Source organism: Nerophis lumbriciformis, linkage group LG17, assembly GCF_033978685.3.
Source record: "Nerophis lumbriciformis linkage group LG17, RoL_Nlum_v2.1, whole genome shotgun sequence".
NCBI classification, from domain to species: Eukaryota; Metazoa; Chordata; class Actinopteri; order Syngnathiformes; family Syngnathidae; genus Nerophis; species Nerophis lumbriciformis.
The window spans coordinates 1,397,501-1,413,121 of record NC_084564.2 but is presented as its reverse complement, the minus strand read 5'-3'; the positions used below and the strand labels follow the sequence as shown (position 1 = coordinate 1,413,121).

At 41.6% G+C, this 15,621-nt stretch overlaps 1 protein-coding gene across 2 annotated transcripts in view; it reads left to right on the top strand.

The window, feature by feature from the left end:
- Positions 1-11,251: 11,251 nt before the first annotated feature.
- The window catches only part of LOC133614327 (uncharacterized), a 19,709-nt gene continuing 15,339 nt past the window's right edge, over positions 11,252-15,621 (top strand). For both annotated transcript variants that reach the window (XM_061972188.2, XM_061972187.2), the window contains exon 1: positions 11,252-11,443. In XM_061972188.2, coding sequence (XP_061828172.1) covers positions 11,306-11,443 — 138 coding nt within the window. In that variant the 5' untranslated portion in view covers positions 11,252-11,305. The remainder of the gene's footprint in view (positions 11,444-15,621) is intronic.

Genomic DNA, 15,621 nt, shown 5'->3' with positions numbered 1-15,621 from the left:
CAGCTCTCTCATCCTGCGAAGTACATCCTCACCACTGAATGGAAATATGGACTCTCATTGTTCTTGTCATAGTCTAGCAGCTAGTCTGGGTGTAAGCTAACCGCTAGAATCTAACTGTTGGCTTCCACCCAGGGACGACTGTGTCTGTATGAGCTGTTAGAATAATTGTAAGTTATCACAAAAAACTTTGTGTTGAAATGAGTTCCAGGCAAAAAGACAAAAGCTTTCTTTGATACAAGAAGCAAAATGAAGGTGTTCCTGTTTTCTCTCATTTATGGTAATCAACAGAAGGATGTTGTTCTGGCCCAAGGACTTCAAAGCAGAGAGATGACAGGATCTGCCCAATTTCCAGACGAACTCTTTTTGAAGTATTTTACGAACTCTTTTTGAACTATTTTACGACCTCTTCTTTTGAACTGTTCGGTAACCAAATGCACCGCTGTTTACGACCCACTTCCCTCTGGCAGCTGTGGTCAGCTGGGGGGAGAAAGTCAAATAAAAAAGGAGGAGTGCAATCTTTTGGCAGAGCGTGCTTGAGATTGTAGAAGGATGCAATGTCCGGGCGACTCTCCTCAATATATTGAGTCCAAATTGAATTCTGTCTCTGTTTAATTCTTTGCCTCTTGTCTTGTTTAATAGATGTCATCAGTGGTTGAACCTGACATGAGCTTCAGCTTTTTTTAATTTACTTATTGTCCATCCATCCATCCATTTTCTACCACTTATTCCCTTCGGGGTAGCGGGGGGCGCTGGAGCCTATCTCAGCTACAATCGGGCGGAAGGCGGGTCTTAACCAGTAAAGTGCGAGGGAAGGATGAGGCCGTGGGTTCGCTCCATCAGATCCAGACCAGTTCAGGTAAGACATTTTAGGACATTTAAACACTGACTTTTGCCTTTGTGCATTAAATGCATGGATGGATCCGTTGGCCAAAATATTTCTAGAAAAGTCAAGCAGATTTATTGGCCAAGTATGTTGAACAGACAAGAAATTTGACTTTGTAGACTAAGTCCTGGACGTGCACTGTAAAAAAAAAAGAATCTGCACTATTTATGGTAAAATACCGGCAGCCAGGCCCGGCCCTAACCAATCTGGCGCCCTAGGCAAGATTTTAGATGGTGCCACCCCACATCGGCAGTGAACTGTATATACTCACAAGAAACCAAATAGCTTTGTCTTTGACCTTTTTTTTTACTTAAAGAAAGCAAATTAACAATCAGAATAGTTAACAAGATAAAAAAAAATATGAATAAATAAATGAATGCAAAAAAAAAATAATGAATATATGAAATACAATATTTTTTACATATATATTGCTTAATTAACATTAATGATGTGCACTTTAACAACTAGGCTTACAACTATACCTAATATATAAAGGGGTGGAAAAGTGACTATTACCTGCAGGGCAAACATTAGCTAACCAGAAGGCAATAACAATGTAAAAAAAAACACCTGCTTAAAAGATCTAATACAAATGTCCCTGAGGAATGTAAGGTGGGAGTACTGTAATTACCTAACGTTACATTATTATTTTCCATAACAATTTAGCCCACTCCACAATATTAACCCGTTTCTCCTCCTCTTCTTTTCTCTTTTTTCTTCCCTGGGCACCTGACAGTTTTGGCCGTTTTGACATCTTGTGTTGATTTTTTGATGTGGTGACGTCCAAAAAGAGTCATGATACGGGAAGGGAGGGGGCGCACCGGGCGAAGGGGGGGGGGGGGGGTTGTAATGTTGTAACAAATAATATTTCTATTATATAGGCTTTACTTTGCATTTTAATTAACGTGGGATTATTTTTTGTATTTAGAAATAATAGTACCAACTTTTTTTTTCTTCTCCAACATTTGTGGCACTGGCGTGGCGCCCCCTGATGGACGGCGCCCTTAGCATTTGCCTGTACGGCCTATGCCACGGGCCGGCCCTGCCGGCAGCTGTACTTGTTAGGAAATCACCGTAAAAACAGAATGATGCATAGGACATTACGGTATCTTTATGTTGAATCCGTTAATTTCACAGTTAATAACTGTTTTTGCTTTCGTTTAATTACTGTGAAAAGAACTGATACATTGTTAACCTGTTTACCATAAAAACCCATAGATTTTACAGTAAAATACTAGCAGCTGCGGTTGCCAGGAATTTACCGTAAAATAAATTGGGGCCAATTTTAGTGTTGCCAATCAGCCTATTCCCAGGTGCATGTCTTTGGAGGTGGGAGGAAGGCAAAGTGCCCAGAGAAAACTCACACAGTCACGGGGAGAACATGCAAACTCCACACAGAAAGACCAATACCATACCTGCCAACTACTCCGGTTTTCCCGTAATTAGTACGGTTTTCATCAACCTATTCCGGGTTACGGTTGCAGTGATAAAAAATACGGTTTTTCATTAATTAATTTTTTTTTTTTTTTTTAAAGTTTTATTCACGAAATCGCGTAACAACAATGACAATGGACACTGCTTCCCGTAACTTCCTATCGAGCCATTCCGAATGCCATGCGCGAGGCTATTTATAGCACCGCTGCCAAGCACGAGGCACCAGTTGCCATTGTTTCCAAACGAGCGAACGATCATGGAATCAGCCGGAGAAAAATCGCAAACGAGTCTTAAACCGAAAAGAAAACTGCAGTCATTCCGTGAAGAATATTCAAAAGCCTATCCGGGAATAATTATCCGTTCCAAAAAGGGTGAAAACTATGCGAATTGCACCTTGTGCAGACAAGATTTTTCGATCGGACACGGAGGAATTAGCGATGTAAAAGACCACGTTGGGACAAAAAAACATAAGTCTAATGCCGTTGCTAGCGATACAAGTGGAAAACTTTCAACGTTTTTCGTCGCCCAAACAGATTCTTTGGATGTGATAAATGCCCAAGTTTTATTTACGGAGGCAATAATTGAGCAAACAAAAAGGTAATGACACCAATGTTATCTATTGGAATTGTTTAGTACTGTTATACTGTTAAAAGTGTTTATACTATTTATGCTTTCAAGTCCAAGTTGAAGAAATCTTGTTAAATGTTGACAGCATAACTACCAAAATACAGAAGTATGTCCTTAATATTTTTGCAGTGCTATTTCTGTTGAAAAGTTCAAATGATTACATTAGAGATGTGATGTGCCACTTTTCAAGTGTCTGATGGCTTCAATTAATTTTCATTCATTTTTCATATTTTGAATTCTTTTGAAAGGCTTACAAAAAAACTACATTTGAATTGTAATTCCATGCTATTGACAGGACTATTAATTTTAATGAAGTTAGCTTACCATGTTTACAGTATGATAATTGTGATAGAAATGTGAATTTTAGGCACAGAATATTTTTTACAATTGAACAAGGCAGTAGATTATACAAGCTTGGACAGAAAGTTAATAATGACACCAATTTTTTTTTTTATGGAATTGTTTAGTACTGTTTTACCATTTGTTTACTGTAAAAAGTGTTTATACTTTCAATGAACAAATTGAAGTCTTGTGAAAGGTTGACAGGATAACTGGCATTAACTGTCAAAATCATTTCAAACTATTGAAGTTAGCTTACAGAATAAACATGTCAATCAACCCATATGATTTTTGCTGTAATATTTTTGTTTTGAAAAGTCACTGTGACTGATAGAAAAGTGATGGTTTTAGCAACATTTTAACCTGTCTGAATGCTAATAATCATTTTGCGTCGGGGGGCGAAGGAACCCCCCACCAGGACTTTGTCCTGGACCTACCGGGGCCTGCGGCCCCTGGACCCTGGCTACTAGGGTTTTCTGATTTCAAAAGTTGGCAGGTATGCAATACTAGTATCTGCAAAATGCCTTTGTTTCCGAGACATGTTAGCGGTACATGAGGATTTCAACTTGAAAGTATTTGTACAACCTTTCACTGGACAACTCGCATCACGGCCTTCCGCAACATGTTCCTTCAAGTGACCTATTAAAAATGAGCCTTACATGCTCCGTATCTGTTAAAAAGCTCCTTGCAACCAGTTCCAACACACTTAAACACAGCGTGGTTCATTTCCATGCAGTGAAGCACATCGACATAACCCCTCAATGTCTGAAACCACTTGCCACAAAAACACAACAAGACATGTTGTTAGCCAAAAGTTAAGTAACTAATGCTTTAACACAAACCACTAAAACAATTGGGGTACGTTGTAAACTTGCAGTTGGGATACACTACAGCTCCCCCACGACCACAAGAAGGATAACATACCTGCCAACTACTCCGGTTTTCCCGTAATTAGTACGGTTTTCATCAACCTATTCCGGGTTACGGTTGCAGTGATAAAAAAGACAGTTTTTCATTAATTAAAAACATTTTTTTTTTTTAAAGTTTTATTCACGAAATCGCGTAACAACAATGACAATCGACACTGCTTCCCGTAACTTCCTATCGAGCCATTCCGAATGCCATGCGCGAGGCTATTTATAGCACCGCTGCCAAGCACGAGGCACCAGTTGCCATTGTTTCCAAACGAGCGAACGATCATGGAATCAGCCGGAGAAAAATCGCAAACGAGTCTTAAACTGAAAAGAAAACTGCAGTCATTCCGTGAAGAATATTCAAAAGCCTATCCGGGAATAATTATCCGTTCCAAAAAGGGTGAAAACTACGCGAATTGCACCTTGTGCAGACAAGATTTTTTCGATCGGACACGGAGGAATTAGCCATGTAAAAGACCACGTTGGGACAAAAAAACACAAGTCTAATGCCGTTGCTAGCGATACAAGTGGAAAACTTTCAACGTTTTTCGTCGCCCAAACAGATTCTTTGGATGTGATAAATGCCGAAGTTTTATTTACGGAGGCAATAATTGAGCAAACAAAAAGGTAATGACACCAATGTTATCTATTGGAATTGTTTAGTACTGTTATACTGTTAAAAGTGTTTATACTATTTATGCTTTCAAGTCCAAGTTGAAGAAATCTTGTTAAATGTTGACAGCATAACTACCAAAATACAGAAGTATGTCCTTAATATTTTTGCAGTGCTATTTCTGTTGAAAAGTTCAAATGATTACATTAGAGATGTGATGTGCCACTTTTCAAGTGTCTGATGGCTTCAATTAATTTTCATGAATTTTTCATATTTTGAATTCTTTTGAAAGGCTTACAAAAAAACTACATTTGAATTGTAATTCCATGCTATTGACAGGACTATTAATTTTAATGAAGTTAGCTTACCATGTTTACAGTATGATAATTGTGATAGAAATGTGAATTTTAGGCACAGAATATTTTTTACAATTGAACAAGGCAGTAGATTATACAAGCTTGGACAGAAAGTTAATAATGACACCAATTTTTATTTTAATGGAATTGTTTAGTACTGTTTTACCATTTGTTTACTGTAAAAAGTGTTTATACTGTTTATATTTTCAATTAACAAATTGAAGTCTTGTGAAAGGTTGACAGGATAACTGGCATTAACTGTCAAAATCATTTCAAACTATTGAAGTTAGCTTACAGAATAAACATGTCAATCAACCCATATGATTTTTGCTGTAATATTTTTGTTTTGAAAAGTCACTGTGACTGATAGAAAAGTGATGGTTTTAGCAACATTTTAACCTGTCTGAATGCTAATAATCATTTTGCGTCGGGGGGCGAAGCCCTGAACCCCCCACCAGGACTTTGTCCTGGACCTACCGGGGCCTGCGGCCCCTGGACCCTGGCTACTAGGTTTTTCTGATTTCAAAAGTTGGCAGGTATGCAATACTAGTATCTGCAAAATGCCTTTGTTTCCGAGACATGTTAGCGGTACATGAGGATTTCAACTTGAAAGTATTTGTACAACCTTTTACTGGACAACTCGCATCACGGCCTTCCGCAACATGTTCCTTCAAGTGACCTATTAAAAATGAGCCTTACATGCTCTGTATCTGTTAAAAAGCTCCATGCAACCAGTTCCAACACACTTACAGCGTGGTTCATTTCCATGCAGTTTGCAGTGAAGCACATCGACATAACCCCTCAATGTCTGAAACCACTTGCCACAAAAACACAACAAGACATGTTGTCAGCCAAAAGTTAAGTAACTAATGCTTTAACACAAACCCCTAAAACAATTGGGGTACGTTGTAAACTTGCAGTTGGGATACACTACAGCTCCCCCACGACCACAAGAGGGATAAGCAGTAGAAAATTGATGGAATCTGCAAAATGTTTGATTCATATTTTTGAGCATGCTTGTGACATTACAGTTTTTGCAAATGCAATGCCATCCATCCATCCATCTTCTTCCGCTTATCTGAGGTCGGGTCGCGGGGGCAGCAGCTTAAGCAGGGAAGCCCAGACTTCCCTCTCCCCAGCCACTTCGTCCAGCTCCTCCCGGGGGATCCCGAGGCGTTCCCAGCCCAGCCGGGAGACATAGTCTTCCCAACGTGTCCTGGGTCTTCCCCGCGGCCTCCTACCGGTCGGACGTGCCCGAAACACCTTCCTAGGGAGGCGTTCGGGTGGCATCCTGACCAGATGCCCGAACCACCTCATCTGGCTCCTCTCGATGTGGAGGAGCAGCGGCTTTACTTTGAGCTCCTCCCGAATGACAGAGCTTCTCACCCTATCTCTAAGGGAGAGCCCCGCCACTCAGCGGAGGAAACTCATTTCGGCCGCTTGTACCCGTGATCTTGTCCTTTCGGTCATGACCCAAAGCTCATGACCATAGGTGAGGATGGGAACGTAGATCAAACGGTAAATCGAGAGCTTTGCCTTCCGGCTCAGCTCCTTCTTCACCACAACGGATCGATACAGCGTCCGCATTACTGAAGACGCCGCACCGATCCGCCTGTCGATCTCACGATCCACTCTTCACCCACTTGTGAACAAGACTCCGAGGTACTTGAACTCCTCCACTTGGGGCAAGATCTCCTCCCCAACCCGGAGATGGCACTCCACCCTTTTCCGGGAGAGAACCATGGACTCGGACTTGGAGGTGCTGATTCCCATCCCAGTCGCTTCACACTCGGCTGCGAACCGATCCAGTGAGAGCTGAAGATCTTGGCCGGAGGAAGCCATCAGGACCACATCATCTGCAAATAGCAGAGTCCTAATCCTGCAGCCACCAAACCAGATACCCTCAACGCCCTGACTGCGCCTAGAAATTCTGTCCATAAAAGTTCAGAACAGAATGGGTGACAAAGGGCAGCCTTGGCGGAGTCCAACCCTCACCGGAAACGTGTCCGACTTACTGCCGGCAATGCGGACCAAGCTCTGACACTGATCATACAGGGAGCGAACTGCCACAATAAGACAGTCCGTTACCCCATACTCTCTGAGCACTCCCCACAGGACTTCCCGGGGTACACGGTCGAATGCCTTCTCCAAGTCCACAAAGCACATGTAGACTGGTTGGGCAAACTCCCATGCACCCTCAAGGACCCTGCCGAGAGTATAGAGCTGGTCCACAGTTCCACGACCAGGACGAAAACCACACTGTTCCTCCTGAATCCGAGGTTCGACTATCCGGCGTAGCCTCCTCTCCAGTACACCTGAATAGACCTTACCGGGAAGGCTGAGGAGTGTGATCCCACGATAGTTGGAACACACTCTCCGGTTCCCCTTCTTAAAGAGAGGAACCACCACCCCGGTTTGCCAATCCAGAGGTACCGCCCCCGATGTCCACGCGATGTTGCAGAGTCTTGTCAACCAAGATGCAATGTACATTTTAAAATTATTTTCATAGTTAAGTCATCATTTCTACGCATTATAACCATAGTAATTTAGGTTATCTACTGTTTGCAGGCATCCACTGCATTTACTACTGTGATCAACTTTTATTGATTTCATGGTATTTTACTGTTGCTGTTTAACAATTACTTTCTGTAGTTTTTATGGTCATGTTTTACAGTGTGGCTAAGGTCTAATTGTGTGTTGTAGTCTGTTTCTGTCCAGCTTGGATCTAAACCAGACAGCGATGGAGGTGTGGAACATGATCAGCAGTTCCTGGGGCAGGTCGAACGTCTTGAGCTGATGCATGCAGGAAGTACATCCACATCAGGTCCCGTGAGATTGTGGATCGCAGGAGTTCAGCTCCAGATGGCTCTGACTGCACCAGAATGCCAGCTGTTCCACCTCCCCGTCCTGAGGCACCCTCGTCGCCAACCTCTATTAGACAGATGACGCTGGTGTCGTCTGCGAACTTCCAAGAGTTTCACAGAAAGAGCCACTGAGGTGCAGTCGTCGGCGTAGAGGGAGAAAAGCGGTGGGGAGAGAACACACCCCTGGGAGGTGTGATGCTCCCCAGCCTTACCTGGCTGCTGCCTCCTGTCAGTCAGGAAGTTTGTGATCCACTGACGAGTAGAGGCCGGCGCTGTGAGCTGGGTGAGTTTGTTCTAAAGATCTTACTAGAAATGCTGATTGTACCTCTTTTTATGTGGAGTGTTCGCTCGATTACCGCGGGGGTTACATTGCAGACCTCTGTGGTAAGTGAATTTCTGCATTCGATCGAGTTTTATGAATATTAAATACTCTGAATGAAAATATATACACAACACACTTCTTTTTTGCTACCATTATTCATGCGTTGAACTCGAAGATCTAAAACGTACAGACGCAAAATACCTGTTCCTCTCAAATCATACTTGCCAACCTTGAGACCTCCGATTTCGGGAGGTGGAGGTGGGGGTGGGGGGTGGGGGCGTGGTTAAGATATATATATAAGAAATACTTGACTTTCAGTGAATTCTAGCTATATATATTTATTTTATTATATATATATATATATATATATATATATATATAAATAAATAAAATAAATACTTGAATTTCAGTGATCATTTATTTACACATACACACACACATAACACTCATCTACTCATTGTTGAGTTAAGGGTTGAATTGTCCATCCTTGTTCTATTCTCTGTCACTATTTCAGAACACACACATTATACAAATATACATTATAAAATCAATAAGAAAACGGGAGCTCTAATTTGGGAGTCTGAATTAGGATCAGAAGTTCCTATATAAACATTGCGCACTCACGTCGCCTTTTTGTATTGATTACTGCAGCTGTGCACTGGATTCATTCACAAATACAAACTACAACTCACAAACACTTTAGAGTTAGGCTCCACCATCAGAATGCGTACTTAAACTTATAAAGATCACATGGATATTATTCAGTGAGTTGATTCACCAAAACTAACCTGTTATAGAGGAGGAAAAAGCACACAGGACGTTTCAATTGTTCACAGACTGGTCGCGCTCATCAGAATGACAAGACACTTCCCGTCTGCAGGTGATAGCATTCAATTGGGAATAAACACCCTACTGCCCCCTACTGACCAATGTGAATACTGATAAATGTGTAATGACAGCTCCAAAAACGAATTCAAACCACAAAATAAAATAAATAAATCAGCACAAAAATGTGACACATTATGGGTGGGTCACATATGCATGTACAGTAGATGGCAGTATTGTCCTGTTTATATTGTGAGAAAGCGGACGTGTGAACAGGCTGTCAACACGTCACTCAGGTCCGCATGGAGCTGGAGGGGGCGTGGCCTCCAGCTCCGCCTGAATTTCGGGAGATTTTCGGGAGAAAATTTGTCCCGGGACGTTTTCGGGAGAGGCGCTGAATTTCGGGAGTCTCCCGGAAAATCCGGGAGGGTTGGCAAGTATGTCTCAAATATTGTTCACAAATCTGTCTAAAACTGTGTTAGTGAGCATTTCTTCTTTGCCAAGATGATCCAACCCACCTCACAGGTGTGGCATACCAAGATCCTAATGGGGGGGCCAAAACCCCCTCATGACCCGCCCGCCCATACTTGCCAACCTTGAGACCTCTGAATTCGGGAGATGGGTGGGGGGGGGTTGAGGTGGGCGGGATTTGGTGGTAGCGGGGGTGTATATTGTAGCGTCCCGGAAGAGTTAGTGCTGCAAGGGTTTCGGGGTATTTGTTTTGTTGTGTTTATGTTGTGTTACAGTGCGGATGTTCTCCCGAAATGTGTTTGTCATTCTTGTTTGGTGTGGGTTCACAGTGTGGCGCATATTTGTAACAGTGTTGAAGTTGTTTATACGGCCACCCTCAGTGTGACCTGTATGGCTGTTGATCAAGTATGCCTTGCATTCACTTGTGTGTGTAAAAGCTGTGTTAGAGCCATTTACTCTTTATGTCCGTCAAATTTATGACGTCACTAAAGGGGTTGGCTCAAGGCCAAGTGCCAGTCTACTTAGGGAGGGGCTGGGATCTTGCTCAGGTGTTGCTGAGTGGAGGCGCAACAGTTTTTTGAGTGTGCCAGGCTTTGATTTGTTTGTTCCCGTTTATTTTCCGGGTTTTGTTACCAAGTGAGTTTGATTTGTGGCTGTATGTTAATAAATATTTATGTTAAACATGGACAAAATTCTGGACATCAATTATTAGCCAGCCGCACACGTCTAAACTAGCTTCAGTTTTATTCGGCAACCAGTAGCAGTAATAGTTTAGGACTTTAACGCTACAAGCTGCATATATTAAGTGTCTGGGCCGGCACGCTGTTTGTATGGAGGAAATGCGGACATGACGACAGGTTGTAGAGGACGCTAAAGGCAGTGCCTTTAAGGCACGCCCTCAACATTGTTGTCCGGGTGGAAAATCGGGAGAAATTCGGGAGGATGGTTGCCCCGGGAGATATTCGGGAGGGGCACTGAAATTCGTGAGTCTCCCGGGAAAATCGGGAGGGTTGGCAAGCATGTTTTCACCGCAGATTAAATCGTCCCTGCCTGCAATGTAACGTTTGTTCTTAGCATCTAAAAACATTCTAAATGGCCCACTCATACTTTGACTTTTCATTATGTAAAACTCTGTATAATTATGTCATTATGTATGGTGGAAAAAGTTTGGACACTCCCGATTTAAACATTCTTCGAAAAATTGCATTTTCATGACACCATCAATTTGTCAAATATGTTATTATAAAATGTGAAAACTTAAACCAGGAAGTACAAAGTAATACATTTGCATCTAATTTAATGAATGACATTTTGTTTTTTAAACGAACTTCCGAAAACTAACAAAAACAGGAAGCGGCACTGCTTCCGGTTGTTGGATAAAATCAGTACGTTTTAAATTAATACATTTAATTTTGACACTGTCTTCTGACTTTTTTTTTAACATTGTTGACATGCATTTTAAATTTGTTTCAAACTTTATGTAATACATTACGAATATGGACGCGTAAAATCTAAAACTAAAACGTGCTTCTATTTTGAAACAGTCACGGCGTAAACGTCACTTCCTGGTTTGTGTTGAGCGGCGTTTCCGTTGTAGCACAACATAATTATAGTGAAAGTAAGTGTTGATATAAGTTAGTGAGGTTTTTGTTTCATAATGTCAGACTTGGAGGTGCGGGTGGTGTCCATTTTGCAGCAGATGGTTGACGCTACAGTGAGTGAAATGAAGAAAGTTATGAAGAAGAGTCCACAAGAAGAGTCACGGAGCGAGGACAACAACAACGTGCACGATGAGGTACATTTATATGTGGCAACCTAACCATTTGTGTCCTTTTATTTTGCAACCTAACCATTTGTGTCCTTTTATTTTGTAATCTATTCCTTTGTAATAACTTGAATCTTCCTCCCGCATGGCCTGTTTTCAGCAGCAGAAAGTCCGATCATAGAAATAGAAGAGCTAGCATGTTAGCTTCCTGAAGACGCCAATATTAACTGACGACTGGACACGACAGAGTTGATCTCAAACCGAAAGTAAATGAGAATGTTGTTCAAATACATATATACATATATTCCCTGCCAAGATCATTTTTTGGTCGCCATTTTGTGTGTGAAGACGGCCACAAGGGCTCGTCTAGTCGTTGTAGGTCTACGCACCCGTCAGCTACACGTTTGTTTACATTTGAGGATAAGTTGACGGGCATTTTTCATTTAAAGCGAAACCACTGACAATAAACACAATGCTTAGCACAGCTAGCAGTGATTGTGTCGCCAGTTAGCCGTTAAAAGTAGTTAAAGTACCAATGATTGTCACCAGTGTTGGGTTAGTTACTGAAAACCAGTAACTAGTTACAGTTACTAGTTACTTTATTTCAAAAGTAACTCAGTTACTAACTCAGTTACTTACACCAAAAAGTAATGCGTTACAGTGAAAAGTAACTATTTAGTTACTTCTTCTACTTTTTGTTTTTAAAGCTCCCATTAATGCCTTTTTAGCTTTCATGTCAGTACTGTTATTGCAGTGGAGAATAATACAATCTGTTGATCAACTTGACATGCATTTGCATCACTGAACTCTGCTAAGCAATGTGCTCTACATACAACTAGGGCTGCAGCTAACGATTATTTTTCTATCGATTAATCTATAGATTATTTTTTTCGATTAATCGGTTAATCTATAGATTATTTTTTTCGATTAATCTATAGATTATTTTTCCTTTTACCGATTATTTTTTTTATTTAAAATGAAGAGGAAAAAATAAATGTAGGCCAGTTTTTTCAAAAGGCATGGCTTTTATTTACAAAAAAAAAAGTATGGCCACTCAGTCAACAGACAACAACATGACAAAATATTCTGTAACAATGTAAACATTTAAAACTTTTAACATTTAACAAAATTAAAAGTAGCTTATTTGCTTTTTAATGTGCAAATATAAAAGTAAACATCCAGTGCAAATCTTAATATTCTGGAATAGTATAAGCATTTAAAAAGTAAAAGTATTGCTTATTTTGCTTTAAAATGTGCAAAAATAAAGATAAACATCCAATACAAAAAAGTGCAAAACGGAAATATTCTGTAACAAGTGTAAACATTTCAACAAAAGTAAAAGTATTGCTTATTTGCTAAAATGTGCAAAAATAAAGCTAAACATCCAATACAAAAAAGTGTACAGTGTAAACATTTCAACAAAAGTAAAAGTATTGCTTATTTTGCTTAATAACACAACAATGATAGTATGATTAAAGTGAAAGTTAATTGTTGGTTTGTACATAGTATATGTAACTGTTAATGTTGTAAAAGGTATTTGCACAACTAATTAACGTTAGTGTTTGTGACACGTCTTGTGCCGTGGGGTTCTTTCAGGACCGACAGACTGAACGCCAGACGGCTTTGCCAGGTTTACAATCTTTTAATTTTACACAAAGTCTTTTCTCTTCCAACTCTTTTCTCTTTCTTTCCTCGCTTTTCAGCTCCTCTTCCTCGCTCGCTCGTCGTCCCCTGTCTCTTGCGGCGTCGCCCCCGGCGCGCCCCGCCTCGCCGCTCGCTCGCCCCCGCCGCCTCTCCACAGCGTTAAAGAGGAGCGCGTCTTTGTAAACACTGAACAGGCACGCCAAACGCGCCTCTCAGAGCAAACGGTGCTTTAGTTTATGAATTTACAACGCAGATACAAATGACACATTCATGTTTTTGTGTAATAATGACAACGTATACGCACGCGGACGAATGACTTGTTGATGGTGATGGCAAGAACGCTGTCGGGGGTTTTCTTTTCAAATGTTCGTTCATAGCCGTTGTGCTGCTATGATAGGCCATTTCCGCTCGACACTGTGCATACAACAACATTATTAGGCCGTTTGGTGAAATACTCCCACACTTTTGACGACTTTTGGCGTGCTTTTTCCCCCTCGCTCGCATCGTCTGCTTTGCGCTCCGCCATGACAGTAGTGTGACGTAAATATGCGACGCGCCAACGCACAAAAACGGCGTCGACGTATTTACGTAACCGATGACGTCGACTACGTTGACGCGTCGTTTCAGCCTTAGCTCTACATACAACACACAAAGATAAAGATATGTTTCAAAGGGCCAATTTATTTCAGGCCAGAACAAATTGACAAAACTATTTTAAATAGCTGCAACATAACATACATAAGTAACAAACAGCATAATAACACTAACACTAACCACGTTAAACCCAGATTCCAAACTAACAAAGGTCTTAACTCATTGTCTTTCTATGCCACTTCAATATGGAATCCACTCCCAACAGGTGTAAAATAAAGGGCATCTCTATCCTCCTTCAAAACCGCACTAAAAGAACATCTCCAGGCAACTACAACCTTAAACTAACACCCTCCCTTCCACATACCGTATTTTCCGCACCATAAGGCGCCCTGGGTTATAAGCCGCGCCTTCAATGAACGGCATATTTCAAAACATTGTCCACCTATAAGCCGCCCCGTGTTGAAAACCGCATCTAACTGCGCTAAAGGAATGTCAAAAAAACAGTCAAATAGGTCAGTCAAACTTTAATAATATATTAAAACCAGCGTGATGTGGGCGCGCATGGAGTCGTATATCAACATGGACGAAGCTGCGTGAAAAAAGCCACCCGGCCTCTTCGCGTAAACTTACCTTAACCACTCGCTCATCTTTTCTTCATCCATCCATCCCTTCGAGTTAGCTTTTATGATGACGCCGGCTGGAAAGGTCTCTTTTGGCAAGGTCTTCCTTTTGAATATCACCATGGGTGGAAGTTTCTGGCCATTAGCATGGCAAGCTAGAACCACAGTGAAGGATGACTTCTCATTCCCTGTGGTGCGAATATTCACCGTACGTGCTCCCGTTGTATCCACAGTGCGGTTCACAGGAATATCAGTTGCTGTGAAATAGTACCGGTAATCCGTGTACGGATGGAGAGATTGCGTCTTTTCATGAACCGGATCCCTGACGCTTAGTAGGAGCCATTTTGTGGTCTTTACAGATGTAAACACACAAAGGAAATGAAACGTACGGTGATATCCGCGCGCTTTTTCTTCTTCTACGCGGGCGGGTGGTTGCTTACAGTAGAAGAAGAAGCGCTTCCTGTTCTATGGGGGCGGGTGCTTACCTTGGCGGTTGCTTGCGTAGAAGAAGAAGCGCTTCCTGTTCTACCGGGAAAAAAGATGGCGGCTGTTTACCGAAGTTGCGAGACCGAAACTTTATGAAAATGAATCTTAATATTTATCCATATATAAAGCGCACCGGGTTATAAGGCGCACTGTCAGCTTTTGAGAAAATTTGTGGTTTTTAGGTGCGCCTTATAGTGCGGAAAATACGGTAATACCTCTTCGGATTGTAAATAATCAAATGTAGACATTTTTTCTTATACTTTCTGATCTCTCTCTCTGTGTCCACTACTTGCTATACATATCCTACCAAGTCAGTCCTACACTGTTTCAATGTCCATTTCTCTGATGATGCAATTGTTGATGCTGATTGTTGATGACAGAAGCTCCCCACACACAGAGAGCGCAGAGGAAGAATCAGAAGCACGTCTCCGCTTCGCTGCCATAAAACACGATCAGATCCTCAGTTTCTAGCCGATACTACATAAAAAATAACGTAAAATAACGCAGTAACGCATCATGTAGTAACGGTAACTGAGTTACTGAATATAAAAAATAAGGCGTTAGATTACTAGTTACCGCCGAAACTAACTTTGTAACGCGTTAGTCCCAACACTGATTGTCACACACACACACACTAGGTGTGGCGAAATTATCCTCTGCATTTGACCCATCCCCTTGATCACCCCCTGGGAGGTGAGGGGAGCAGTGGGCAGCAGCGGTGGCCGCGCCCGGGAATCATTTTTGGTGATTTAACCCCCAATTCCTACCCTCGATGCTGAGTGCCAAGCAGGGAGGTAATGGCTCCCATTTTTATAGTCTTTGGTATGACTCAAAACCTACCCATCTCAGGGCGGACACTCTAAC